Here is a 27,737-nt window from a genome sequence, read left to right on the forward strand (position 1 = left end):
GCTACACGGTATCACAACACTCTTTCAAAAACAGTGAGTTTTTTTATTGCGGAAAGTAATAAACAACAGTCTAGCACAGCATCTCTCTATGCACCATATAGTTATACATTTGTCTCACAGCCCAAAGCAAAGATTTTTAAATCTGCTGTGATTTTTTTCCAAGCAGTCATTACTGCCTTTTTATACCCTGCTTTCTATGCCTTTCTGCACTAGGTGAATTGAAATAAGTTTCTGTGTAATTATATAAATGGCATTTAGGGGACACTGTCAAAAAGAAGGAGAAAAGATTCTACAGAACAAACTTCCCCTTGTTATTGAAATCTTCAATAATATTAGTCACCACACCTGCTCTTTGCTGACTTTCGACAGGTTGCTTGGTCAGACAGGTGGAATTAGACCGATGAAAGTCCAGCTTTCCAAGGCTCTGAAGAAATGCAAACCCAAGAGCAAAAGCTCACCTGCACACATAGCATAGGCACGTGGGATTAGAGTGCAATGCTCAGCAAGATGAGAAAAAGCACAAAGAAGCAGGAATCATCATGTTCATGAGGAACACACAAGTGTAAGAGAACGCACCTGTGATCCCAGTGTTTCTTACGAAACCATAATCTGTCCTCAGCAGGCTGATGGCAGCACAGGTCTGAAACAGCTCTTTGGGATGCTTGGGAAGAAGTAGTGGAAATTAATGATTTGCAGTCACGTGGGGTGCAATTCACCACTGTGGGAATTTGTCCTGCACAAATCCATGTATCAGAGCTGAACTCCGTGAGCCAGACTACAGCTGAGGAGAACGTCTGCTGACTCACTCCTGAATCACAGATAGGCTTTCTTCTGCTGCTGCAATCTAACCAGCAGACAAGTAAGCCTACTAGTTTAATTTCGAAACTAAAATTAAGCGTTATCTTCTCTCTAAGTGAAAATGGAACAGGAAAAGAGTAGAAAATCAATCCCACAGGGAAATCCTCGCAAAAGTGTGCATTATCAGATTCACAGTCCTCTTCTCCTGGGAGGGACTTGCAGGAGGCGATGAAGCTTGATGAGATTTACTGAGGTGAGAGTGCCATGTGCTCAGGTTCTTCACCAGTTTTTAAGGGTGAAGGTTATTTTCAAAGAACTGCCCACATCCCACTCTGTACTTTACACTATAGATGGTCTGAAATGGTGTGAGTTTCATACATAAAGGTTTCCTTCATTTTATAAACAAGATTTAGTTTGGATCAGTAGTAATTACTTGTTAATGATCTTTCTACTAAATCTCTAGATCTCAAATCCTACCAATTTGTCTATCAGCCATCTCCTGGCTCAATTTGCCCCCTGAAATGCTGCCTCCACTACTTTTGCAGGAAGCAAAAGCCTGATGCCAGCAGACACTTTAAAAATTGCAGATGTCATCAACAATTTCTTTCTTAACCCCAGGTCAGAAGGCCCGGCCTTATGAGTGCAAAGGGCCACGTTACTGGGGATTGCCAAAACCACCCCGCTCAGCTGAGCCCCTGTAGTTCCTCTCAGCATGCTGTTCAACTGGCGTAATCCAAACGCATTTACACCTTTGTCTGTATGTTAAGAAATCTTCTTACACTTGTTAATTGCTCCTGTATGAGAACACCAGCAGAACTGACTCTACAGCTGTGTGAAAGGCAGAGAAGAGACAATCCTTAAGGACAACCATTAGCCGTCTGTCAGCCCAAGCTGTGCTGTGCTCTCCTCAGAACTGCTAGTGGGAAAACACACTCATAGCTGTACGCAGAGAAAATCCACGAACGCTGTCATGGATTCATATTTGATAAAGCAGGCTTGCAGGAGCAATACGAAAAAAAGGTGAAAAAGGGGGAAGGATGACAGGCAACTAGACTGGGTGGTCTTGGAAATTAACAGCACAAATAAAAAGGAGTTTGCATTCCAGCCTCTTCCCAGCTACAGAACCTTAATCTAGTTTGATTTTTGCTGTGGTAGTAATCTGTCAGATGCATCCCCTTCAGAACAGGATTATGAAAGGAGTGAATCATGGACACATTATTATTTCCCTCAGCATGCAGCACTTTTTCTTTAAATACAGAAATCATAGTGTGCAGGAAATGATCCATCTTTTAAAATTTGTGTCAACATCTCTCAAAACTCTTGAAGCTGTACAGTGAATACTGCTAACCATTCTCCTGCGTCTGAAAAATCAGTATGATGACAACACTGAAATATGTTATGTGCCACACTTTGGTCCTGACCTTACTTTCACTCAAGTCAATCGGCATTCTGCTTTTGATTTTGATGGGAGTGGGGCCACTGTTCCACTGTCACCTCTCTCATACCCTCAGGCGCTCTCTCCAGCAGCACTGTCAGCTTAGAGAAGCCAGGGCAATTTCAAAGTATTTTCTGCTGCCCAAGGCAAACCAAGAGATGACCTTTTCCACCAGCAGAGAGCTGCTCATAGGCTGCTATTGAATATTCCACCAACTGTAATGCTCTGCTCCCAGAGATGACCTGGCTGCACTGCATCCGAGAGAGGTGTTCCTTTTGCTGTCCCTCTCCTCCCCCTAATTCAATGAATTGGGGTCACAGTCTGATTCTCCTCGCTCTGCACCTTTGTCATCACCTTCACCTGGGACAAGCCCTACATTTTGCATCACTTGGCAGATTATTCAATATCAGGCTGCAAAGGACTGGACAACAAACCGTAATTCTTTCTTTACCTGGCAATTATTTCGACAGAGAGATTTCAGGAATGTGCATGGCTGAGCGATTGTCCATGCTTGGCCATGAGAAGTACACATGTTTGTGCCCAAATTTTTCTGGTCACAAACTAAGGAAACAGCTGTAGCTGAACTGACCTGAATCATTAGGTGGCCCGAATCATTCAGGTTACCTGAAATACCCTGAGCAATACGGTGCCTGAAATACCCTGATCAATATGGTGCCTCGATACTGCAACAGAAACGCAGATGTTATTGGTTCAATGGAACTCATGCTAAAATCCCTGAATAAAAATTTTCACTTAAATTCTGGCTAACACAGAGATAAAATCTGACATTAAGAGCAATCTGTAGAGCAATCTGACATTAAGAGTTGAATTTCCAGGAGTATTCAGCTCTGCTGCTCTGGTGAGGGAGCAGTGCTAAGCCAACATGGTCCATACAGAACTGTCAAATACGGGTTATAAATCGCTGCAAATACTCTACTGACGCTGAATGCAGAACATACAATTCCTATCTGAAAGAAAGTGGTTAAGATATTCTGGATGGGATGGTGTTCAGAGTCTGTTACATATTCTAAACATGCTCACATCTATGTGACATTCAACCTAAAAGATTTTTGAAAACGGACAAATATTTTCTTAACAACTTTCAGCAACACTGCCAACTCTTCCAAGAATTACATTTCACCAGGAAGTTACTTTTTATTTTTGCAGATAGGATGTCCGTGCTATCCAGTTATTTCTATAAAGAGACTTGGCCTTTCTGACTAATTTAAAGGGTTTCCCAAAGCAGATGGAGCGTTTTGAATACAGAAAAAGGGATTTACAGGAGTAATGAGCTCCAGATATTCAAATATAAAGACAAAATTGTGTCTAAGGCAATACTGGGAAGTAAGAGGTGCTCTAGGCTATCAGGGTTTGTCTCTTCATCCTCAGCAGATGTCACGTAGTATAAATTGACACTATTTCCTGACATCAGTGGATTTTTATTTGATTCCCCTTGCTGATGAACTGGTGCACAGAATGTCTTGGTGAAACAGACAGAGAAAGGGAAGAGAAAAAACAGAGAATATCTTAGCTGGCTGTATTAAATTATCGTACGCTACTTCCATGTTCTACCTATGCCAGCAGACAGAAAAGAAAGGCTTCTGGAACCATTCATGTAATTTACTGGCAAGCACCAAAACATCTGTGACAAGCCAAAGAACTGAGAACATCGAACTTGTGAATGAAATGCCGTATGTATGTGTGTGTATACATATATATACTGTGGGAAGTAATAGAGAAGCAAGAAAACATGTTGGACAGGCTGAATTTGTCAAGCTTAAATTACACCTACTTCCCTTCCCCATTCTCAGTTTTCAAATTATACGTTAGCTTTACATTGTCCTTAGCTAGCCAAGATCTACTGTCAACCTCCTATGATATTAACCACAGTGGGCCCTTCCATGCAGGGGAACATTGCCAAACAGGATTCAGAGCAGATCTTCTATTTACAGATCAAGTCTCCTTGCTCACTTGCTGCCCTTTCTCTCGCCCTACTTCAAAGCTCTGGTAACTGGCCCCGGGTTAAGCGGCAGGCATCTCCGTTAGCTGTGCGCTGTTGGCTTACGGAAGCACCACGTGGTCTAGTGTTTAGAGTCTGTGTCAAAACCCTTTCTGGGGTCATGGACTAACTGTATGATCTCACACCAGTCATTTGTCTTGCCTGTCCTTCTATTAAGCCTGTCAAGAGAATTGGTTCAATAGAAGAAAAACAGGTACTCCTTAAAAATGTATTGGCACATCCGAGTTGAACTTTTTCGGGTGAAGAAGCTATAAAAAAATGACTCTGCAGTGAACTTTGAAATGTCAATTTGTTAAAAAGGCAGTGATTTCCCTTCCTGAACAATGCTTCTCATTGTCTGAAGCATTGCAAAGGGAAAACAATGTGCATTTAGAAACATTTTCAGAAGTATTTATCTGAAGGACTGGGCGATGAGAAATGTTTCAAAAATGATTAAGGCTGCCTAAATATCTGTTCTCCAGGAAGTCTAAGTTACTATTTAAATCCTGGCAATACATTTATCAATACTTTCATTCCCGGCTGCATTTCTTGACATTTATGCCAAAACAAAATTCTGTAAAAGGTCGTAACAGGACTCAAGTGTTATTAAGTGTATGATTCAACAAACAAAACAAATGACCTTCATTCACACTTGCCTGCTCCTTCTGTGAACTCACGAACAATAGATCCCAACCACTTTCTCAGACTTAAAGAAATATCCATCTTGGGTGAAATCACCCATATGCAGAGAGTCAGCAGAAGCTTTAAATGCCCCTAAGAGACTTCAAGGCAAGACTGAATTATGGCTTGGACTCTTTGTACCTATTCTCCTTTCTTTCTTTTTAGAGTATTCCACTGAATGCTGGCGCATCATTGTGCTAAGTGGTATATTACGTAGTGGAAGATGGTTTCACATACCAAGAGACCTCGTGGCTCACACAGACAAAACAAACCAGAAAAAGAGTGAAAGGATGGTTATTAGTTCCACTTACAAATGGAAAAACGAGGCCCAGAGATAACAGAGTGACTTGTTGCAGATCGCACCAAGTATCCACAGCAGCTAGAAACTGGACCTAGTGCCCATTCCGAGTGCCTGGACTGCGCGGGTTACCCCGTCCTTCCACACTCCCGAGCAGCACTGCCAAAAATGACACAGGGAATCTGTGAGTGATGTGCAAACTGAGGCTCTATCTTCTAAATCCTTGTTGGGTGGCTGTGCTACAAGACTATCCTTACACTTCTTTCTCCATGAGTACACTTAATTTTATTTGTCCCCCATTGCATCTCAGACTTTTGGGGAATTTTATAACACCACACCAAAAGCTCCCAATAGCAACCAGAATTGCTTTTACTGCTGTTTCACACAGTATTGAATTTAAATGGCTAATGTATAAGCCTCTCTCACACATGAACACAAACTACTGCAATGCAAAACTTTAATTTATCAAATTAAAATGCACTATAGCACCAATTTATTGTATCACTGCTCATAAATGTTTTTATGCATTTGATTTTTGGGGGTCTTTTATGGTTTTGGCAGTAGATGGAAAGCAATCAAGGTTCCATTTGACGCAGCCATGTAAGCAATTCTCATTTAACAGAAGACAATGAAAAATTAATCTAAAATGAGTGTAACTAAGTTTTCATAGAAACAACAAAACCACTCAGACATTATCATCTTCAACAGCTGTTTACTGTCTTCATTTACAAAATTACCTGTCAAATTTTACTATTTGCTCCAGGAGAGAAAAAAAAGCCATCCCCAAGTGCCTCTCCGAGTTAATAAAACGCTCCACGTGTAACAAGATATTAAGGATCCCTTTCTGGCAATCACAATACTTAGCAGGGATGACTGAGGTGAAGTATTGTTCAACACTCCCTCTCCTGCAGGTTTCAATTCTATACTTTTAACTACAGGAAAAAAATTCTAAAATGGCTGATTTGTAAAAGCCTGGGTATTTTCCTCTCTCTTTCCTACTCTATGGAACATCTGTCTCCTCTTTTCAATGGGCAAAGGAACATTTGTCATTCCTGGAAAGTTGTTTACTACAAAACAATCACAACTTTCTCAACATAAAATGAAAACACTTGAAGGAACTACAAAAAGGGATAATAGCAGAATGGAATATTTTTCTGGTGGAAAGCTTTATATTCTGGGGACCCATCTCCCAGTATCAGTTTATTTCAGCGATGAATTTGGTCGGAAGAATTTGTTCAGTTGGGAGAACACACGCAGTTGGTTAATACTACACAATGTGCATGATGGGCAGGATGCCAACCAAACATCAGAAGGAAACCGAGGGGTTCAGGGAACATGCAGCCTGGCAGTCTGATCCCCTGGCACCGCAGTCAGCAGGGGATGGGCCAACCTTGTGATTATTGCAGGAGTGGTTGCTTACCCAGCAACAACAAAGGCAGCAGCTTAGTATCTCAGGAAAGAGAGGAAGACCGAAGAAAGAAGACAAATACAAAACGGCTGAATTAATTATCCCTCGTGTGCTTATTCCCAGGCTGCGTGCTCTCAAAGGCTGTCTCAAGTGCTGTTGCTGCGCCTGACTCTGGATTTAGGAGTTGGGGAGGAGTTAATTATCGAAGGGCAGCTACAGTGAGTGGGATGCACAGCTCCTATTGACTTCCTTAATGGTGGTAAAATGTGCAAATCCTGTGGACTGTAGCTGAATTTAAATTACAACGATTACAAAATATAAAGCCTAAAAAAGAGGATTTATACATGAGCAGATTTAGCTGAGACACAGACTCCCTCAAGACCTACATTTTGTTTACATGCAAAGTAGGCTATGCCTCCCGAATGACTTTAAATCCTGATGATAATTATTTATATATCTATCCACCCTCCTAACATCGTTCTGAACCATAATTCCCGCTGCTAAATGCCTTGGGGAATATCTACTAGTTATAGGTTCATCCCTATTTTCTGGCCATTGTCCAGCAAACCACTTTCAATGTGTAAACAGTCCTGGTGCCTTCAGTGAGTCTACTCATATGACGCATAAAACCATAACAACATGTTGCTTATAATACATACATAATATCAATAACAATAGCGATACCCTTCTCTTACTGCTTTCAGAGAGAATTTTTTATGCACAGCTCTTTGGAGTAAAGTACTGTTAGCCTATTTTATGATATGCAAGCTGAGGAACAGAAAAATGAAGTGGTTTGCCCAAGGTGATACCGGAGTCCATCGGAGAAATGGGGACACAAACAATAAGTGCATGGTTAAATTGAGTGCTGAAGAGCTCTGCCTCCTACGTGAGTGAGGCTTTGAGTACTCTGACATTGTTAGAAAGGAAATCAGTGAGGTTATACAGTGGGAATCTATCATGTTAACCAATCCAGTTTCCTCTTCTCCAGAAAGTGCAATGTATGTTTAATCCACGTTAAAGCTAAGAAATCATAAAACCAAGGCTTTTATATATTACTGGTCCAGCTGCAGGAATAAACTTGAACACTTTCTATTGCTCAAAATTCCTTAACAACAATCAAAATATAGGTAATTACAATGGATTTAAAAAAAATGCAGTGCCATTTTAGACAAAATCTAGTAGTTTCAGAGAATTTGGAAAGTGGGAAACCTTTACTGAGAAAGAGAAATGGTGACACACCCAATCAAGCCCTTATAGCCTCCTACAAAAAGATCTCTATCCACAGTCATATCCGTATGGGTTTTACATTTTCTACAAATCATATCCATCGAAGACCTTGTATCTGGTCAAGCTGACTGGTGTGGGAAACGTTAACAGGAAAAACTGCTACAATCTGTACGCAGTACAATGAACCAGTGGTAGACTCAGGCTATCATTCTGTCTGGCTGCCACTGGCATCTTCGCCTAATAAACCCTGGCAATTTGTATCCATGTCATCTGGATCCAGGAGCAAGAGCAAGCACCGGTTGCAATTTGCCAACTGAAATCTTGTCATAAAAAAATGCAATGGCATCAAGCTACAACTGTTTCCATCAAGCACTACAAGTACGAAAAAAAATGCAGTGCTCAAAATTACATGGACTTCCAGATTTTACTGTTCTTCTGGTCAAGGAATATCACACGGGAGGACCAGTAAGAAGCTGGTGCCGTTCCTTATGTCTTTGATCAACAAACTCTCTACAGTTGCCAAAGCTCTCAAAACAGCCACTTTTCAGCAGCATCAAATTCACTGTGAAACTGAAAAGGAAGGAAGGTGACATAATCCTAGAAAGTTACAGAGACCATTCCAAATAATCTTCATTATGAAGATGGACCAGGACACCAAGAGCTGTCATCAGGAGCCTCCCCTGATGTTAAATGGCCTGAAGATGGGTGTTCAAACTGCATTGTGTGCTCCTTTCCTAGACTAGGCACTTCCTTCAAGTCACCAAATTAAAGCAGTGATGGATGGACTACTCTACTCTTTATCACTATGTGGCAGTGAGGAACAGTTGAACTCCAGTTAAAACACAGGAGGTGCAATAAAAAGTTTCTATGAACATCCTTACTGAGCTTAAAGGAAGAGTTTATTATTGCTAAGTCACATAGCAGAGAATGAAAGATGGGAACAAGGATTGTCACCTGCTTACACTAGAAAAGAACACGAACAAACATGACTTCTCAATTTTACATTAACTTCGCTATTTTTCAGCCATCTCCCTGCTTGCTGTTTCTCCTCCCGCCTCAGACAGTGTGAACACCAGCCGGGGTACACCAGGCAGTCAGCACAGGAGTGATCCACTGCTCCCAGAGCGTGTTCAGCACAGCCCTGCCTTCCCCAGCGGCTCCGCGTGGCACCTCCAGAGCAGGTCCCTGCATCTCCTCTCTTATTTTCTCCATTTGAAAGGCACAGTTAGTTCCTTGCACTTCCCCTGCTTCAATCCACACAGCCTCCCAACTCTGATGCATCTCATGGATGCTGCTACCCCTCGTCCTAAGCTAGACTTCTTCACCTATTCTTTTATGTCCTCTGTTCCTCAGTCTCAAGTCTTCTGTCTTCTCTGTTGTCAAGCTCAAAATAGTGCTCTTATCTTAATGCCTAGTTCTTCCCAAATCATTCTTGCTACCCCTCCATGCCAGAGCAGTGATCAGAAGCTGCCGTACTCTCTCTACACTGGACTGTAGCCATATTTTCCTCTCCTGCCCAAGTTCAGTTTAAACCAGTAAGAGAAACAGCTTCCCCAGTGCCACAAATACTCATTTTCAAGTCTCAACTGCATCCCCCATGCACATTCTCAGAATTTATAGACCAATTTGCAGTACGAGGTTCCTACTATATATGCTGCTATTTTACATCTTACTTTTCTACCCCACTTTAAGAAACACTCTTTGTTTTCAGGTTCTGTTGTCAGATGTCTGGTTGGGATGGCAGGTGAAATTTCTGGAAGTACCTTAGTTCCACTTTCAAAAGTGATGTGGTAGCTCTGGGGTTTTCAAAAGTACAAGCTCCTTTCAAACTCCAGTTGCTTTCAAACACATCTGCTTTATCCCAGGCAGTGGGAATTCAAGGCCCCTGAGCTTCTCAAAATTCCAATAGGTGTCAAACTGCTGAAATAACTGTTTTTGTAAATTTAGGTATTACAAACTATAGTCATCAAAGTATTTCTGCATTACTTCACTTGGCACTGCAAAGCCTAAGTGAAACAGATGGCCAACTCAGGTTTCCAAAAGTGACTCAGATACTCAGGAGCCCAACTCACACAGGAAGTCAATACCAGTTAATCTTCTAAATGTCAGATGGCACTTTTGAAAATAGTACTTTCCATTACCAATAAGGAACTGAAACTTTGTGCTTTTTACATGTTTGCTTTGTACCAAGTAATACCCCAGGCTCCACCTGTCTGCCTTTTCATGTTCAAAGGACAAGTGAATACTTGAGTAATGCAGTCCTTACAGGCAGGTCACCAGCAGATCAGCCAGCTCTGCAGCGCTATAGATTTCCTCTTGTAAAGGGCATTTTTAGGCAACAAGCCTAAGGCTTGATAAGGGGGAGGGAGCTAAAGAACATATATACTTAGAATTACCAGCACAGCCTTCCCTTGCTTGTCATAGCTTTAGTAATAAAATGCAGAGACTGCACGCCCTCCCCACATAAGAGCAAAGTTTTTATCTTTGGGGGCTTAATTGATGTTTTAACAGAAGTTTAAGCTGAATGAAGGAGGGCTGCGTTGGAGTAGCCTGGATGGCCTCACTGACAATGGGTCATTAATACACGGGCATTGCTGGGACTCTTTCTGGATCCCCTGTGACATATAACCCAGCTCTTCTATAGCACAACACTACTGGAGCACAGACAGCTTCCTGGTCATCGTTACAAAGTGGCAGATATTGTGACTCAGTGAAACACTAAGAATTCAGAAATGTTCGGATGCTATCCCACAATGCGGCGCCTAGGAGAAAGTGCACCGGGTTTAAATTAAATGTTATGGATTCAAGATAATAACCATTTTCCCTTTCTGACACTATGGACCCTGAGACTGGCAGAGGCCAAAGCTCTGCTTGTGATGGAGAGGTCCCACGTGTCAGTCAGTAGATGATCTAGAGGTCACCTGAGCAACTTCCAGTACGTTTCTGCTGCAAACAGGCGATTTATCAAATCAATGTCCTCCCCAAAAATTGACTGAAACTAGAGGGAAGACTGAGTTGAGTGCATGTGGTATTTTTAACCTGGAATGTCGAGCACAGGAATAATGGCCATTATCTCCAGTATATATCTTAGAAGAGGGAGAAGTTAGGGAGGTGATTTCTACCCACATCAGTAAGTCCGAGACGGAGCTAAAAGACAGATGAATGTGGAAACTGGTTTTCAAAAGAGACTAGAGGGACGCAACTCCTACAAAGATTCTGAAGGTAAACTTTACACACTTACAGGAAACTCTGGAAAAGCCTGCAAGTTCCAGACTTGCAAACCTGTTTTCAGCTATCATCACAGTTTATTTCATTTTCAGCAGAAACAGATTTGGGTTTGGATATATACATTTCCTTGTACAAATGTCAAAATACTTTCACTGACTGATGGCAATACGAAAACTCTCTGTTTCCACAGCCTAGTGGGCAGGAATGCACAGAAGGAAGCCAACATCAGAAACGGTATGCAGTAGACTATAAAGTTATCTATTTAAAGTATGTATCTCTCTCTAATAACTTAGATCTCTACTCTTTACTTAGTGTTATGCCATACTCCGTACAAACAAAGGCTCTTACGGTATTAGCCCCAAGCAGAAATGTGACTTCCCTTTGAAAAAGAACAACCATCACAGTTTTGGATTTCCTTCCAAGAGTAGTAATTTCAATAACTTCCTTTAAAATTTAAATTACATCTAGTTAGCAAAGAGAGAATAATCTTTGGCGTATTTTTCCTGCATCTAATAACCACTTCCATTCACTTAAACTATCTTTTTCCCTAGAGAGGATTATTGTCATTCAGCCACTCAGAGTGTGACAATAATTAAGAGGTTTTGGCTATTGGAGTCAGAAGCATTAAGATTTGAGAAAGAGTGATACAGAGACATGGAAGACAGAAGTCGAAATGCTCACATAATCTACACTTGATTTTAATTAGAGACAGAAAACTTTTAAAGGCTCAGGAGAGATCTGGTCTGGACAAGAACCTCTTTGCTTCCATCCTGCTGACAGTTACAGAGTGCTTCTCCTCCCTTCAGTCCTGCCAAGCCTGACCACTTGACGACCCAGCTAATTAGCCCCTCTGATTCTTTTTTTTTTTCAAACCCTGACTGCTGAGAGAAGGTACACAGGGTCTGGTGACTTAGTGCACAGTTCAGTGTTAATCTGTAAAGCATCTTTGGCTCTGATCTGTAGAAAAGCCTTGGGATATGAAGAGCCGAGCTCTGCACTGTTTAGTGCACGATTTGCACAGTGAGAAGCAAGTAATGCAGGCAGACTGCAAGCGAGTTTCCTGGGAGCTCCACAATGAGTTTCAGAGCTTTCTATTCATTGTCCTTGATCCCTCACATCATTCATGCTCATCCTCTCTCATGTAGGCATTTCCACACATGAGAACTTTAGCTGTTAGACTCCAATACACTTCAGCTATCAAGAAGGTGGAAGAAAAAAGGTCTCTATGAGTACAATTCTGCTTTGTACATGTGAAATGAGGAGCTACATTGCTGGGAAGAGGGAGGTGTCCCCTAATGAAGCACAGATCAGGCTGGAGTCCTACAGAAACAAGTTGCTGACTACCATCAGTAGTTGACAGCTCTTGAACTTTAGGGGCAAGAACCTACACACTTCAGGGCCTAGGAAAATCCCATCTCTCTCCCTGCCTAAGACAAAAAACTGGCAGCAACTATAAAACTAAACGGTTTACACACTTTTCTGAATCTGTCTTCAGGGATATCTGGAATAGTTCTGATGAACATACTAAAGAGAGTATTAGATATCAACAATTACTGACTAATTATATGTATAGATCTTTAAATAGCAGCTCTTCTACATCTTGTAGGGTACATACTGTAAAACTTTCATGTAAAGAATTTGCATAGAAAGCAATCCTCAGACCCCCTCTAAAATCTTACTTGGAACAAAAGATCTTTCTGTACACTCTTTGACATTACTCAGGAAACAGCAAATTATCTGATTCAATTGGCTCATGAGTAAAATAGCATGCAGCAATTAACTCTGCAGAAACCAAATCCCCCATGAGAGAATTTATCATAAGAAAAAAAATATTAAAAAGATGATAAAATAAGAAGTACAAGAAATTAAATATAAACATGGGAAAATATAAAAAATATAAGATTAAAAAAACAAACATTCTTAAATAGGTGAAAAATTTCTCATGCAGGGCTGAGCTACTCAGCAGTCATTATCATTACAAAGGGATGAATTCTCCAACAATCTAAGTAATCTGAACAGTAAGTCCACAAAGACATGGCTTCAAAGTAGGCAGGATTAATGGTCTTGCTTCCTGGCAAAATGAACTCATGCTTGTATATATGGGAAGAATTTTACAGAATGCAGGAACAGCTATAACAGAGCCTGACAAATACTTTGGTCAACTGTTTATTCTAAATAAGCTCTGTTTTTATCTTGAGAGTGCCACTGAAACTAAGTCTTCTCTCTCTAAGGTACATGGGGAACTCAGAGCTGGAACCACAGAAAATATGACAGATACTGATGAATACAAATGATTTACTGCACTTTGGTAGTTAAAACACCTGTCTGTCCTAGGGTGGGTAACGGTCAAGCTGCATGGCCTGGAAGCACTCTCTTGCTCACGTGTCTGTGCATACCCATGCTGCATCCTTGCTCCATGCCGCATCCTTGCTCCACTCAGGTCAGTGCATGACCCAAGTGCAAATCTTTCCTTCCTCTGTATCCAGGTTTTATGGGGAGTGCCATAAAACTCAGCATGCCCGAGCTGGGCCACGGGCCAGAAGGAGCCTATAATGTGCTCCAGCCAGTTATCTCATCTTGTTCATGAGACGCTGGCAAGACCTGTATGTGTTTTCTTAGAAGGAGGACCATGTGGGTTCAGATGATCTCAAGAAGAAAGAAATAAAACACTGGATGCCCACAGCTGGCTAATGACATCGCCTTGGGAGCTGCTGCCAGTGCCCACTTGGTGCACACTGGCAGTAGAATTTTTGCTCCACAGCTAAATTTTCAGAACAGTAGAAAAAATGGAATATCCTTTCTAACAACCTAGGAAATGACTTGAGAACTTGGCAAAGGAACAAACGGATCACTGGCAAGATGACAAGTTGACATTATAAGCCTTGCAAATACAAATAAAAAATATGTATATTCACACACACAAACGTTAAAAGCTCCGAATGTGAAAGGCATGCTGCTACATTACCCACATGAGGTGAAACCACCACAAACCCTTCCCCCTTCCAGGATCCATACTTCCAAACTAAGTCTTGATTAATACTGTGAAAGAACCCAACAGCCAATGCAAATCTCCCCATTGGCTGGGAAAGGGAGTATCACAACACAGAAAACCCACTAGTCCCATAAGAGACAGACTAGAGAAATCTCTGCCAGGTTATTTGGCAGAATACAAAGTGACACTAAGGCCCAAATCCAGACTAGAAGATATAATGCAGATCTCATAGCAGATATTATCATTATACCAGGAATCAACAACAAATTTCATCCCAAACCTGTAGTTAGTAAAGAGGGAAAAAACAGAGTATGATAAAGTGGTAAAGGTTCTTAAAAAAAGAAAACAGAAGGAAGAGGAGTGTTGGAGCCTGCACACTGAGCCAGTCTAAAAAGAGGGCACTATAAGGACCTGGGTGGGAAAACCTTAAGAAAACAACTGAGAATAGCTGAAAGGATTTATTTTCCATCTTCTGTCCTTTAGGCAGCAATTGACTTGTGCTCAGTGCTGTGCATAGTTAGTAGTTGTATTCTGAAACATATTTAGGACGTACAAGCTGTTCTAAAGTGGTTCATCAAGAGCAGGACACAGTGCTAATGGACAGTCTTCTCCAAACTTCACTGAATGCTGAATTAGGCTCCATATTCAAAATCCGGTTATTTCTTTCTGTCCTGATACTTAGGTACTTACTCCTATTAAAAAGGCATAAGTTCTTCTACTGCCAGTTACAGAGACATGTTTTCAAAACTGGTTACTGAGGTGTACCACTCAAAGCAAAGCCAGTGAAATCAGTATTCCTTGGGGAGTGGATAATGGTGAAGAGTTCACACTTTTCAAGCATTTATAAAGTCAGACCCTATTTACGCACAATGCGGTCAGCAGCATCTGAAAAACCACTGCCCTCAAATGTCCTGGGTTCTGCTCTAAATGAAAGTATGTTCTGTGACTCTGGGTATCTTCTGAGATTTTTTTTTTTTAATGAACCCACACAGTGAATTTATGTGTGATCCCTAGCAAACCACAACAAATCTCTACTGATTTGCATCACTGTAGGATGTGGCAATTATATGATGTTTGATGAGTACGTCTTTCATCTCACCTCAGCAATTCTACCAGCCCCAGGAATACTGAAAACAACAGGATCGGCTACCTGTCAAAATAATTCATACAACTTTGATTCACAGAACACGGCAACAATCCCCTTCTCAGATGGTTCCGGGAGTAATGTTAGCAAAAGTCGAGTTTCTCCCAATTCTTAGTGATCAAGTCCCCTACATTTACCATGACAGTCCTAGGTGAATTCTTCTGAGTAGTGTTGGGAATGGCTGCTATTTACTGTGCATTTAAATAGTGTTCATCTGTAATGCATAGGAGTTTCACTAGCTCCTTGTGAGGAAATCACAGCAGGTATAACCAAACTGTGGAACTACGCAAGTGTAGGTAGCCAAACAGATATGCAGCAACGAATAAGATTTGTCCTTAAATATTCCTTCCCAGTCAGTCTCATTAAATTTCTGAACATTTCTCAAGATAAAAATTGACAAATAGCATCTCCAAGTGGAGAGCCTCATTATCCTATTACACTTTCTCAGAGATGACAAAAATGTCATAAGAAACTATAATCAAATACAATTAAAACCTCTAAACCTAGCTGAACAATTGCTAAACTAACCAGAGATATTCTATTCCTTCGCGGATTGTTAGTAGTACTTGCTGAGCTCTGATTTGGTTGAAATCTAGTTGTTATAATGGAAGATTTCATGCAGATCAGATACATCAGGAATTTCTTTTGATTAGTACATTCCAATGAACATTGCCACACAGAAGCTGTACAATATTTTGTGTAAAAGACATAAACATTGAAATTCTTGTTAGTTGATCTATCTGTAATGCTTTGGCTGACAGGGCACCTTGCTTTCAAGCCATCCGATGGCATTGCTAAATACGCCAGTCTCATTAAAAATAGTCGAAATACGAATGAATTCAGTGGCTGAGGTCACTCAAGTACTCTAGCAGAATCATTATTGAATTTCTACTTGTGTGATTACAAAGAGTGCATGCTCAGTCCATTAATTTGCAGCACGGAAACCAAAAATCAATGGGGTGCTACTTAAAACTCCTTTTGTGATAATTACCATCATGTACACAAGTATACACACGGAAGAGGAGTGTGCAAGCTGCTGTTCACAGTCTTGAACAGGAAAGGGATTATCTGGCAGTTGGACTAGATGATTGTTGCAGGTCCCTTGCAACTGACACGTTCTATTCTATTCTATTCTTAGCTTTCTGAGCTGTATGTCAGAGAGAAGGAAGGAGAGAACAGTAAAAATTTAGTCTAAACTTGGGGTGAAATTCAGACTGCCAAGGGAATTTTGCTATTTGCTTCAACAAAGCGAAGGATTTTTCCCTGGGATTTTAGCTGGAACTGAAATTCCTGGCAAGCAGTCAGGAATTCAGCATTGATCTATCCAAAAAACTCTCTACAACATGCATCTCAGTTTTATTTTATAAATTTACTTCCTCATGAAATTACTACCATGTTGGTAAAGTAATAATGGGAAAGTTGTATGAGTTCTTCCTGTATGACAGTGGGACAAACTGGTATACATTGTGTCAGCAGATCTACCCTGATTTATGCCAGTTGTTGACACTCCTCATTCGGACACTTCAAAGTAAGGACACAACACAGATTTTTCCAGGGAAAGGTAATGAATTTCCTTCCTTAAGGAAAAAGTACATTCAAAAACCATTGGCAACTTTTGTATAATACTGCTACTCCAATTTCATTTTTCATTCTTAATTCTGAAAGTATTACAGAAGAATATGCTTTCAGATTTTAATCAACCAATATAATCTCCTGAAAGAAACAGAACCCCTGGGATCTTATTTAGCCAGGATTTGATGGACCATAACCAACTTTTTTTAAGAACTCACAGATATCTACTGCCTTTCAAAAGGACCGCCCACCTCTACCTTGTTCAATTACCAGGAAATACACAGTATCCTCCAAACATTTCCTATATCCCCTCCGACTCCCCAGTTTAGGTAACAAAAACCAACTCAAACTAGGTGATTTGTACAAGCACTTGACACAGCAAGACAAATTCTACACTGATTTACACTTAAGGGACTGTGGCTGCACAGCTCCGAAAATAAAAAGGTTGCCTTTCAAAATGTCAGTATTTGCTGATCTTCACCATGAAGTGACAGTGAAGAAAAACAAGATCTTTCTTCATTCTCAGAATGCGAAATACCAGAGGTCTCCCTGCAGCCTGAATTGCAGATAAATTATGACTTGCAAATGACAACTTATATAAGCCAATAGAGTAACTACTCTTTCTTGTGTAAGACAAGTTATGTGTGGAGAACTTCAATGATCTCTGCTGCAAGCTAGTTTTTTAGATTACAGGAGTTACTTTGTCCATAACAGGCAGATTTTGATTTTCTAAGCTTGTAAAAAAGCATGTCTTATCACTACCTACTACGCAAAATGTGCAGGGGTAATTGAATGGAGTCCATCATAATAGAATGCGGGAAGTCCTTGGTTCTGCTGAGTTATGTTATGTCCAACTTGAATTACATAAACTGTTATGTTTGCTAACAATGCTCACATGCTGTCAGGTGTACAATAATGATGCTGCTTCCTTCAGCGTGAAGCACTGGGAGCATGGCCTATTAGTAGTTCTGCCACAACCTAGTATTATCCCCATATCCGCCTTCAAAAGCTACAAACATGCTCCACACCAGGAAATGGATCTCTTCAGCTGTTCTCAAGCGGAGACACAGAATTAAGCAGATAAAGGAGGTGACTATTTATTATTATTAAGAATAGGAGCCTTGTCATAGACTAGGACCTTGCTGCATATTGTACAAATCATGAACATGTTGCCTGCTTCAGCAAGCCTACCAGTGTAGCAGAAGAGAGACAGCAGATGGATGGAGACAGAGAAGAGTGCATGGAAATATTGAAAAAAATACTAGAATGTTGTAGGACGAGAGCTGTATTTGTCAGCAGCCCAGCTACTGCAAGCATTTTTCTCAGATGGCAATTGAAGAAGAGCAAGGTTTTCTAAGCCTGAGACGTGAGTGTCTCAAAGAAGCAAAGGCATCTGGACTGATGCACTAACGCCACCTGTCACATCAGGTCTTCAAATTGTTCGAGTTCAGTACTTCATGATGGTTTGGCATTCAAACCAATATATTTATAATCACAGAACTGGATACTGCAAAGAAGTCTTAACAAACATTTTATGATCGTGTAAGGCTTGATCTCTGTTTAAATTACAAAAGTGAGAATGGTAATTTCATTCAACCCAGTGGAGCTAAACCAATGTAAAACAGGTGCTAATGAGACAACAGTTAGGTCTGCCAAGTGTTTATGAAGACTCAACTTCCTCTATAAACTCTCTATGAATCATATGAGTGATTTTAAGTGATAATTTTAATCTGCTTATAAAATTATTTTTTCATTATAACTATCTCCAACTGGAGTGTATGCGATGGATGTAATGGCAGACACTAATGAAATGCATTTAAACTCATTTTGAATTTTAAAAAGAGAAAAAAAATGCAGTGTGTAAAAAACACCTGAGTTCTGTCTTTCTATGCTTTAGGCCTGGAGAGGTACAACAGCTAAAGACAGACGGTGCGGTCTCTGAGCAAAGGCGGCAGCAGGAGTACTGTTTAACCATCCCTCGCTGCAGGTGGACAAGTAACATCACTTATTTAATTATCTACACGGGTCAACTGGGAATAGAACTTCATGATCTGCACCAAAGTGACAGCCAGGAGCGGTGACTGAGGGAGAGCTCTGCTACGAGTGGGGAGTAGGAGCCCACAGCACCAGCAACACGCCATAAAATCCTCCCAGTCAGTAGTTACCACGATCTGCTGGTTTTCTTACCAACCTTGCTTAACTTGTAACACTTACAACAAAGACTTATCATCTATATAATAATTTTCCACCTGTCTCGGAGAGCAGTCACCATTGTTATACAACAAAAGAAAGAAACGGAGATGAGATTTTTATCTGCACTTTAAATAGGCAGTAACTCATCAAAGTACAGTAACTTTGAGTGGAAAAGTAAATCTCAGTAAGTCAGTGCAGAAACAAATGGTTCACCTGTCTCATATATTGTGCTTTGTCTAAGGAAATGTAAAGGTCTCAGATAAATGGTGATACTTTACCACTGTCAGTCGGTTAGCTGCTACTGATCTGACAGAGGCATGAGATTGGAAGAATGTTTAAAATCATCTAATTCTCTTTTATGAGATTGTAGCCTATATTCCAGAGGTTTCTCCTGACCAGTTTTAAGTGTCTTGAGTTCAGAGTTGTTTTGTTATTAAGAAATTCCTCAAGCAGCAACCATACGGAGAGCTTACGTGTGTAAGAAACATATTTCAATTTGCTCCGACGAATACTAACAAAGATCTTATTCACTTTATTCTAGAAAGGTTTGGCTTTTGGCACTTTTTCCTAAATTTTCTTCATTCTTTATTGCCTGACTGATTTATTTCCTCTGCTGTGAAAGTTACAGAGCAAAGCAGAGTTGCTTGGCAGCATGATGTGGTATTGCTGAACTCAGCTGTTTATGGCTTTCACCAGATGTTTCTGCTTCAAAGACAGTGTGAGAAAAAACACACATGCACAAATTCCTCCCTCCCAATTCTGCATCTTTTGTCTCTTATCTTCCACTGCCTCCCAATCACAAGGAAGGCTGCATTACAATAGCTGCTAAAACATCCAAACCAAGCCAACTATCACAAATAAATAAGAGCTGACCTCACCCCAAATAAGAGCTCATGGTTTAAAGTGCAAAGAGAAAAAATTAAGAGAAGTGTCAGTCCACGAATGTGCAGCATGAGAAGGAGATTTTCACACATAGCCTCGCTACAAACTACAGCTTATTAAAATGGAAAGCAACAGAGATTGCTGTGCGCAAGAGGCAAGAACACAGCAGCTTTCGGCAGAAGGTGCAAGTGGGACAGCCAGCCTTTCCTACTGCATATTCTGGGAGCTCTGCAAAACACATGCTCAGACATCAGTGAAAGGCTGTAAAGTAGACCATATGTTTTCTAGACACTCACTGAGAAATGACTACTTTGTCAGATATAAAAAAATAATCTCACCCTGGACATCAGGAATTACAGTTATTATTGAACGTGTCTATCAATCTGGAATGGCTACAAACCTGTTGTCCCATTATTCCACGATTGCATATCCTATCCTATTTAATATGTGTGGGGCTCTGCCCTATTTACATAATAATGATATAAAACTATATATCCAACCTGACTGGAAAGAAGAGAAGGCACTGACAGCAGCTTTCTCACCGAGGCTGGGCTATAGCGTGCATTGGCTAAGCCTCCAGCATTTGGTTTTGATAAGCATGTAAAAAGCTTTTCCAAACTATACAGATTTGCTGAGCAAACAAATTTGATGTGTTCATTTGGGCAAGAAATATGTGAAGAATGACCTTTCTTTTGGTGCTTCAGCCCTTCTGCCTCCCAACAGACTCAGGAAATCCAAAGCAGACAAAAAAATATAAAAATTACTTTATTGCAACTGGGCTGGAACTTCTGTAGAGATCACGGATAGATCTCATTTCATGCAATTTGTTATCTCATCTCAATTAATTTCTTTTCTTGGAGAAAAAACTCATAAGAATACCTTACTCCTTGGCTATTACTACGTTAAGCTACCTATAAAGACTAATGTAGTATTTTTTGAATGGTCAGGACCGAGTCTAATATTGGTTCTCTTGAAATCCAACATGAAAATTAATTTCAATAGTGCCTAACAACAGGCTTTCAAAAATCTCATCTTAGACTATCATAAAATCTTGCTCTGAATTTCAAATAGAAAAGAGGATGTTGCGACGTATACCTACTAAGAAAGAAAATACTTTCCATTTAGTATCTTACACAACACTTGTGCAGACCCAGATGGATTTCTGACTCAGCCTTTGAGTGTTAGAAAGCAGGTATTTATGCTGATGAGAAGTTAAACACACATTTTTGTTGAAACAATTGACTGATAATGGTGTTGTTGCTTACATGGATTATGGTAAGGCCAACACTCTAGTTATGGACCAGGGCCTCGCAGTGGTAGGTGCCAGATGAAAACTAGACAGACGTATGTTGTTGCCATGACAATTGCTACAGTTATCTCAAATTTGATCCTTCTGAACTTGCATTACTGAAAGTATTGAAAAGAACGGGTCCTTCAGGCTCAGTGCGAGTCCTTGTCCATGAGGGCTCCCCTGGAATTCGTCTTTCCTTAATGCAAGTGAGGGCTGCCCATTAAGTCGAAAACACTCTGGATTCATAAGGTTCAACAAGTTGTCCTGCTCCCACAAGTACCCAGTGAGACAGTAAGGCGTAAGAAACAAATATTCCCTCTCAAGACAGTTTGTGCAGACACTTGCTTAGACACTGTGACAGACAGAGAGAGCAAGGCAACAGAGCATCCGCCTCCTTCCTGCAGGCAGCCTGCTCCTGAAAGAGACACGAAAGACATTCTTCATCCTTCCTTCCTCCCTCCCCAGCTCAGGGCTTTGATAAACACTCCTGACATTCAAAGCAGCAAAAGAGAAGCCATATGAAAGGCTCCTTTGGGAAGCAACCTTCTAACCCTAGTCTTCTGTGCCCTAGAAAAGCCATTGTTACAAGGCACAGCTGGCTGATCCTTCACCATCTGTGCAGATGTCCAGTGTATCTCTGGTACTGGAGACATCTATGCCCTAATTTGACCTGAAGCAGGCATCCTAACATAAAGAAAGATCTTAAAATGTAAAGACAGCAGGCAGAGATAGATTCTTTGGGAAATCAGGTGAGAAAGAGTGGAGGAAAAGGATCTTTAAAGTAGTAGGTAAAGGCTTAACTATATTATTCCTGATACTGTTATTGACAGCTACATGCATACATTCCCATGTGTCATTTTAAGCAGACAGATGCACATCACAGGAATGACTCGCCTTGGAAGCTCTGAGGGTTGCACTGGTAATTTGCCAGCAGACTAAAAGACCGCACCTAATTTGCACCAAAATACACATGATGCTTAAAATAAAATACTCAGGAGGCCATAATGCTTGTTCATATGTGACTTTCTCTTAAGTGAATGGAAATTGTTTCTCTTTTGGGGTTCAAAGGTAAAAGAAATCCACTGCTGATGCCTTCCTCCCAAAGTATCTCTACAGTTTGTACAAACCAGTTTCTACAGATACAGATGTGACCTCCTTAAGACATATACAACTTCCCAAACATCTACTACTACAGTAGTGGCATGTGCCGTCTCAGCTCTGATCCTGCCTCAATTATCAGTCAGAACAATAAACAACTGCAGTGAAAAAATCCTTAGCCATGAGCATCGAACCTTTGAGTCCTTGTGAAAACCAATGTCCTCTGCTCAGACTGGAATGTTTGGAGGTCAGCAGGCACCACTACCACTCTGCTGAGCTCTGCAAACCACTCTGACCCAAAACTGTGCCAGAGGAAGATGACCCAGATCCTAAAAAAATTAGTGACACCCTGCTAATAATGTGTGAATACTCTTCTCTGTGTCCATATACTGGGCACAGACTGACTGTCTGCAGGTATAGCCACACACCACACGGCTTCCAGTTTTTCAAGTTTGAGGCACGTTGTACACATACGCTTTACTTTTATTTTTCAATCACAAGAGAATTCACTTCACTGACATCCCTTGGCAGCATATGGTGCTGCCAGACAGAGGAGGGACCTGCATAGAATTGTAACGGCTTTGTTGCTTTCCTCCATGTCCTGATGATATGAAACACAACCTGGTAACATCATTAGCTGTTTCCATGTGAATGCAATGATACCCAGACGGTGTTAAAAAAAACCCCAAACAACTGAAAAAATGTGTGCGCATGTGGCAGGGGGAATAAGTGATTGTGACACAGTCTGAAATATAAACATAACATCTGGAAGCACTCTTCCCGAGTCTGCCTCTTTATCAGACAGATGGCTGGAGAGCCGTAAGCCCATGGGCCTCTCAAAAGGTTCAAGGCCAAGAGGATAAAGTGCTACATCACAGCAGTTTTCCATTATGTCAGTTTTTCTAAATGTCTCTCCATTCTCCCACACTCAAGTTTCTCTACCCGGCTGACAGAAATCAAAAGCACTGGGTGACTCCACTCCTCCGCAAACAAAGTGCAGCATCCACGGGCAGAAACATCAGCCCAAGAACAGACTGCAGGCAGCTTTTCCAGCCCACTTCCAGGTTTGCAGGAAAAAGAGGGGTTAGGCCTAGACTAGCCCCAGTCGCTGCTTCTTAGTTCTTGACACCACAGTTATAGGATGTTCTGGCTTTGGCAGAGAAGCCAGCTTAAGAAATTCCCCTAGCCCCCCTTGCTCCTACCCTTAATCCATGTTTCTCATCCCCACAGCTGACAGCATAGCAGCTGGTGGAGGTACACTATTAAAAAAAAAAAACAACAAAACCCGGTGAAAATTACTTCGGTTAAAAATAACTCTTGCTCTGTCTTGGAACAGCTCTTATACTCTGTGGTGGCAATCCAGAATAAACTAACAGCAAATACAAGCCCTTTCACTGAAGCTGTTCTCGGGGTAGATGTGGTACATCATAAATCAACCACACCAGCCGTAGGCTGGAACCAGAGACAAGACAAAAATATGGAAATGGTTACAATAGTAATGAAAAATATCTCTTCATCTACCCTGAGGACACATTTCAAACCTACTAGCTTTCCTCCAGAAACGAGAAACAACATGGGAAAACAAGTGACCAAGCCGTAGTCTAAGACTTGTTTTCACTGATCAACACTGTTGTTGTCCTCATCAATAGCTACTTGAATCGTAGCACAAATTGCATTATGAGGCACACAAACATTGCTGATTTCAAGCTGTTTTCAGTTACTTGCTAAAATGGTAAAGTATTTCTAAATAAATCTAAGTTAAGAAGCTATTGCTCTTGGCTTTAGTAGCACAAATTCAAAGAGAACAAATATTACTTAATAAAAGTAAAAAAGCGTGATCCACTTAAATTCTGAAAATGTAATGGTAAACAATTATTGATGTGACGTATCTAAAGTACGCCCCTTGTTTTTTATTATTTATATAATGTAAAAGGTATATAAGCTGTTAAGTGATGTTGCATTCAAATATAAACTGCTTTTTTCAAAGTCCTTGCAACATAATTATATCCATACACTAGTGATAGTAGAGATATGCAAGAAAAGCAATGCAACATGGCAACAAAAAAGATTAGTTTTACTGCGTACGGACATTTCTTTCCAGGGATATGAAGGGGAAATAGTCCAATGGTTCTCCACGGTGTGTCAGGGAGATTCCCGAGTAAATGAGAGCACACAGAGAAAGGGCAGAATTTCCTGTTCATGCGCTTAACAACTCAACACATCACTCTCCCCATTATGACCAGAATGAATCCTGGACGCAGTTTTATCTGGCTACCGAAACATAGTTGGTAGAAGGCAGCACTCCAAAGTACTGAGACTCTATCATGAATTTAAGTAATATTCTGACTTACTTCACAACCAACTGGGGACGTGTGACAATACAAGGGGAGAGCCAAATTACTCCTGTTGGTTGCAACCGAGGAATAAGGCACAACTGTAGAAGATCCTTAATTCTCCTTGCTGCTAGCTGATTCTCTGAGCTTTGCTAGAAATAGCTGGTCATGTAAAGAAAAATCACATACTATCACCTTCTTCACAAGCTGTGTGAATGTTCGTAAAGCATCCAAGAACTACAAACTTCCATTTACTTGTGCTTCAGAAGCTCTTTTGCAAAGACAGTGGAAAACACCTCTCGCTGCTTAAATTAGCCAACGTGTTTATGAGTTGGCTGAGTTTGCTGCAAGAGAAGATTAGCCTGTGTTGATGCTGGAACTCCACAACAGTACCTCACATCTACGCCGACCCTGCTACAGAACTGCACATCACCCAAATGAACTGCACTGCTAAACTAGCCTGAAAAAGCTGGTGGCAGCACAGAAAAATCCCATTAGGGACTTGCAATTCTCAACCAAATTAAATTAGCTTAATAGAATATTTGTGCCCTACGCAGAGGGCTCCAAGTGACACTTAGAAACTCAGTAACTGTTATGCCCACTACATCGTAGGCTCTCCTGCTGGGATCTCAGCACACACATGTCCAGGTTTCCCCTTCAGTTCTTCCTTGTACACAAACATTTCATCCAAACCTAGGTTCGTCATGCTTTCAGAAGACAGTAACTATTTACATACACAAATAAAAGAGGCATTAATTAAAACATTGACTTTTATTTGCATAATTAGTACTAAAAATATTTTTATGGTTAATTAGACTTTATGCAAATTGGATTGAGAAGATATAATTTGGGGTTTGATAACCTGACTATTATAGTTCCACAGTTGCAAATACACTCAGAGTTACACGCTGTTCTAAAGGCATGTCCTCCCTTTCAGACTGTTTTGGTTTTCACTTCTGGCAGGCTCAAATGATATATTTTTCCTTTCCCTTTACCCACCCCCCCAAACTCTCCACTAAAAATCTCACTAACTGCAATGATATCAAATATAAATACATTGAATCAGTGAGCTGCTCATGATAAGAGAAATTTCCACACATTACAGAAGTCTAATATTTCTCAAGCACTCTGGGCACAGAATACAAATGTTAAAATCTGCTCAGGTTCTCTGTGCCCGAAGATAGTACAAACTGATTGCATGGGAAAGCAATAACCAACCCAGCATCCACCGAAGATTTTATGATACTCTTCAATGAGCCCAGGTTTGAGGCTAATAATAAGCGCAGAGCTAGGGAAGCATTGCTCAGCTCTGTACAGTGAAAATGCTCTGCGTGGACTAATGCACAGCAGTGTTGTGAGAATTCATTAAGATGATACCCAAGCAAGAGCAAACTCATTTCCACGGAAAGCAGCAATATACAACTTTACTATGTGTTGCGGAAGAAAGTCATACTTACTGAAAAAACACTGCTTTTATGTCTGTGGAACAACTAGACCAAGTCTCAGTAAAAATATACTAAACAGGAAAGCAGGCACTGGCAGGCCAGTTCACACCAGTGCTCCCTGAAGTGCACTGCTCTGCCTCTGACAGCTACCAGTGTACGGCTCAGCACAGGAACCTCCAGTTCTGGAAGAAGTCACTGTTTGCAAAAGGGGATGTTTCTGTATTACATACAAGACACTAAATGCTGAAAGGTTTGAATTATCCTCTACCAATGCCTGAAAGTTACAGCAGTTCACTGTGGAAGAATTCATTGCTTGCTTGATGAACCAAGCACACAGGCTGTGTTCAGAGAAACAAGGTCAAAACTATCAAGTCAAAAAATTGTGTTCAATAAAAACTTTTAAAATTAAGAATATTCATATTCATGCCAAAATGACACCCCACCACCCTCTCCCCCAGCGCAGGCCTATTCTATTCATTTTTTAATTTAAACTGATGAATTTTATTACCTGGAAACTGAGATGCCCTGTTATAGATCAGCAGATGGTACCATAGTGAACATAAGCGTCTCCAGATTTCCAGGCTACAGGTTTAATAGCTATGAGTAGTGGTAATATGAGCCCTCAGTCTTTCAACCAATGAATGGTATCATGGATATAAATCAGTTTAATGTGCCAAGAATATGAGGTTTCATACCTGTTCCTTGAACTTGGTGCTATCCTCTGGCAAATAACTGTTGTGGTTGAATGCTTTCCACCATTCCCCACCTCTTGCTTCACGTCCCACTGCCGAGGGTCACTTGTCTTTGCACTGAGAATGTTGACACCTTTCTTCACCTTTGCCCTGTTGGAAACAGCAATTGTAAAAAGTTTAAAGGAGAGTCATTCAGGACTGTGATCTTCCAAATGCAGCTCGGGCATGGAAATCTCAATATTAAGCTAAGTATTAGGTATGTTCCTAACGCATCAGTAAATAAGCGATATCATGAATGCAGATCTAAGGCAACATATCAATTTTTTGGACAGAACCAACTGTGTGCCTCCGTATGTTCTGCCAACAGCAGGCTGGAGTTATATTAAGACTGAACCTGTAGGAAAACCCGCACTCCTGGTTCTTTTCTCTGTTCTGGCAATAATTTCTCTCAAAGAGAAATATGTCCCAACCAAGAAGGCTCACGAAGGCTCTCTTCATTTGTATGCAGACACACTTGTGCTTCATCATTGCACAGAGGAATACTTCACTGTAGTTTTTTAAATAACCTGTTTTTAATCCATATGATATTCTTCTAGATATCAGTGGACAGGTTGTTGCTCTTCTGACTGATAATTTCCTCTTTGTGAGATTCCCAAGAAAATTTCTGTTTGAAATCTCCAGCCTGGAGAGAATACAGCTGTTTGTTAAGACGAGACTTAGTAACTCAGAGATGTTCTTACAGGATGTAAATTTCTGCCACTGCTAGTTATGTCCTGCAGAAAAGTTAAGTGCATTTATCTAGTGATGCTAATAATATCAGCAATAACTGTATGGAGGGTTAATTAAAGAGCACTTGCTTAATTAAGGAGCATTTGTATAAAGAACCCCCAGCAAAGATGCTATTTGGGTGAAGAACATTCAACTGCTGATCTTCAGTTGTATTACAAAGCATCAGGAATGAGAGAGAGAAATACAGCCTTTCTCTTCAAAAGACACTGAGGGACAAACTTCCACCAGCCTC

The 27,737-nt window shown here is 40.7% G+C and overlaps 1 protein-coding gene across 2 annotated transcripts in view; it reads right to left on the reverse strand.

Moving 5' to 3' along the window:
• LOC104327563 (transmembrane protein 132C) overlaps nucleotides 1-27,737 on the reverse strand; it is a 219,918-nt gene that overhangs the window by 68,051 nt on the left and 124,130 nt on the right. For both annotated transcript variants that reach the window (XM_075434859.1, XM_075434858.1), the window contains one exon: nucleotides 26,720-26,866. Coding sequence is in view for 1 of the 2 variants with exons in the window: in XM_075434858.1 (XP_075290973.1) it covers nucleotides 26,720-26,866 (147 nt within the window). In the remaining variant the exon portion in view is untranslated. The remainder of the gene's footprint in view (nucleotides 1-26,719; nucleotides 26,867-27,737) is intronic.

The sequence above is a fragment of the Opisthocomus hoazin genome, chromosome 13, assembly GCF_030867145.1.
Source record: "Opisthocomus hoazin isolate bOpiHoa1 chromosome 13, bOpiHoa1.hap1, whole genome shotgun sequence".
NCBI classification, from domain to species: Eukaryota; Metazoa; Chordata; class Aves; order Opisthocomiformes; family Opisthocomidae; genus Opisthocomus; species Opisthocomus hoazin.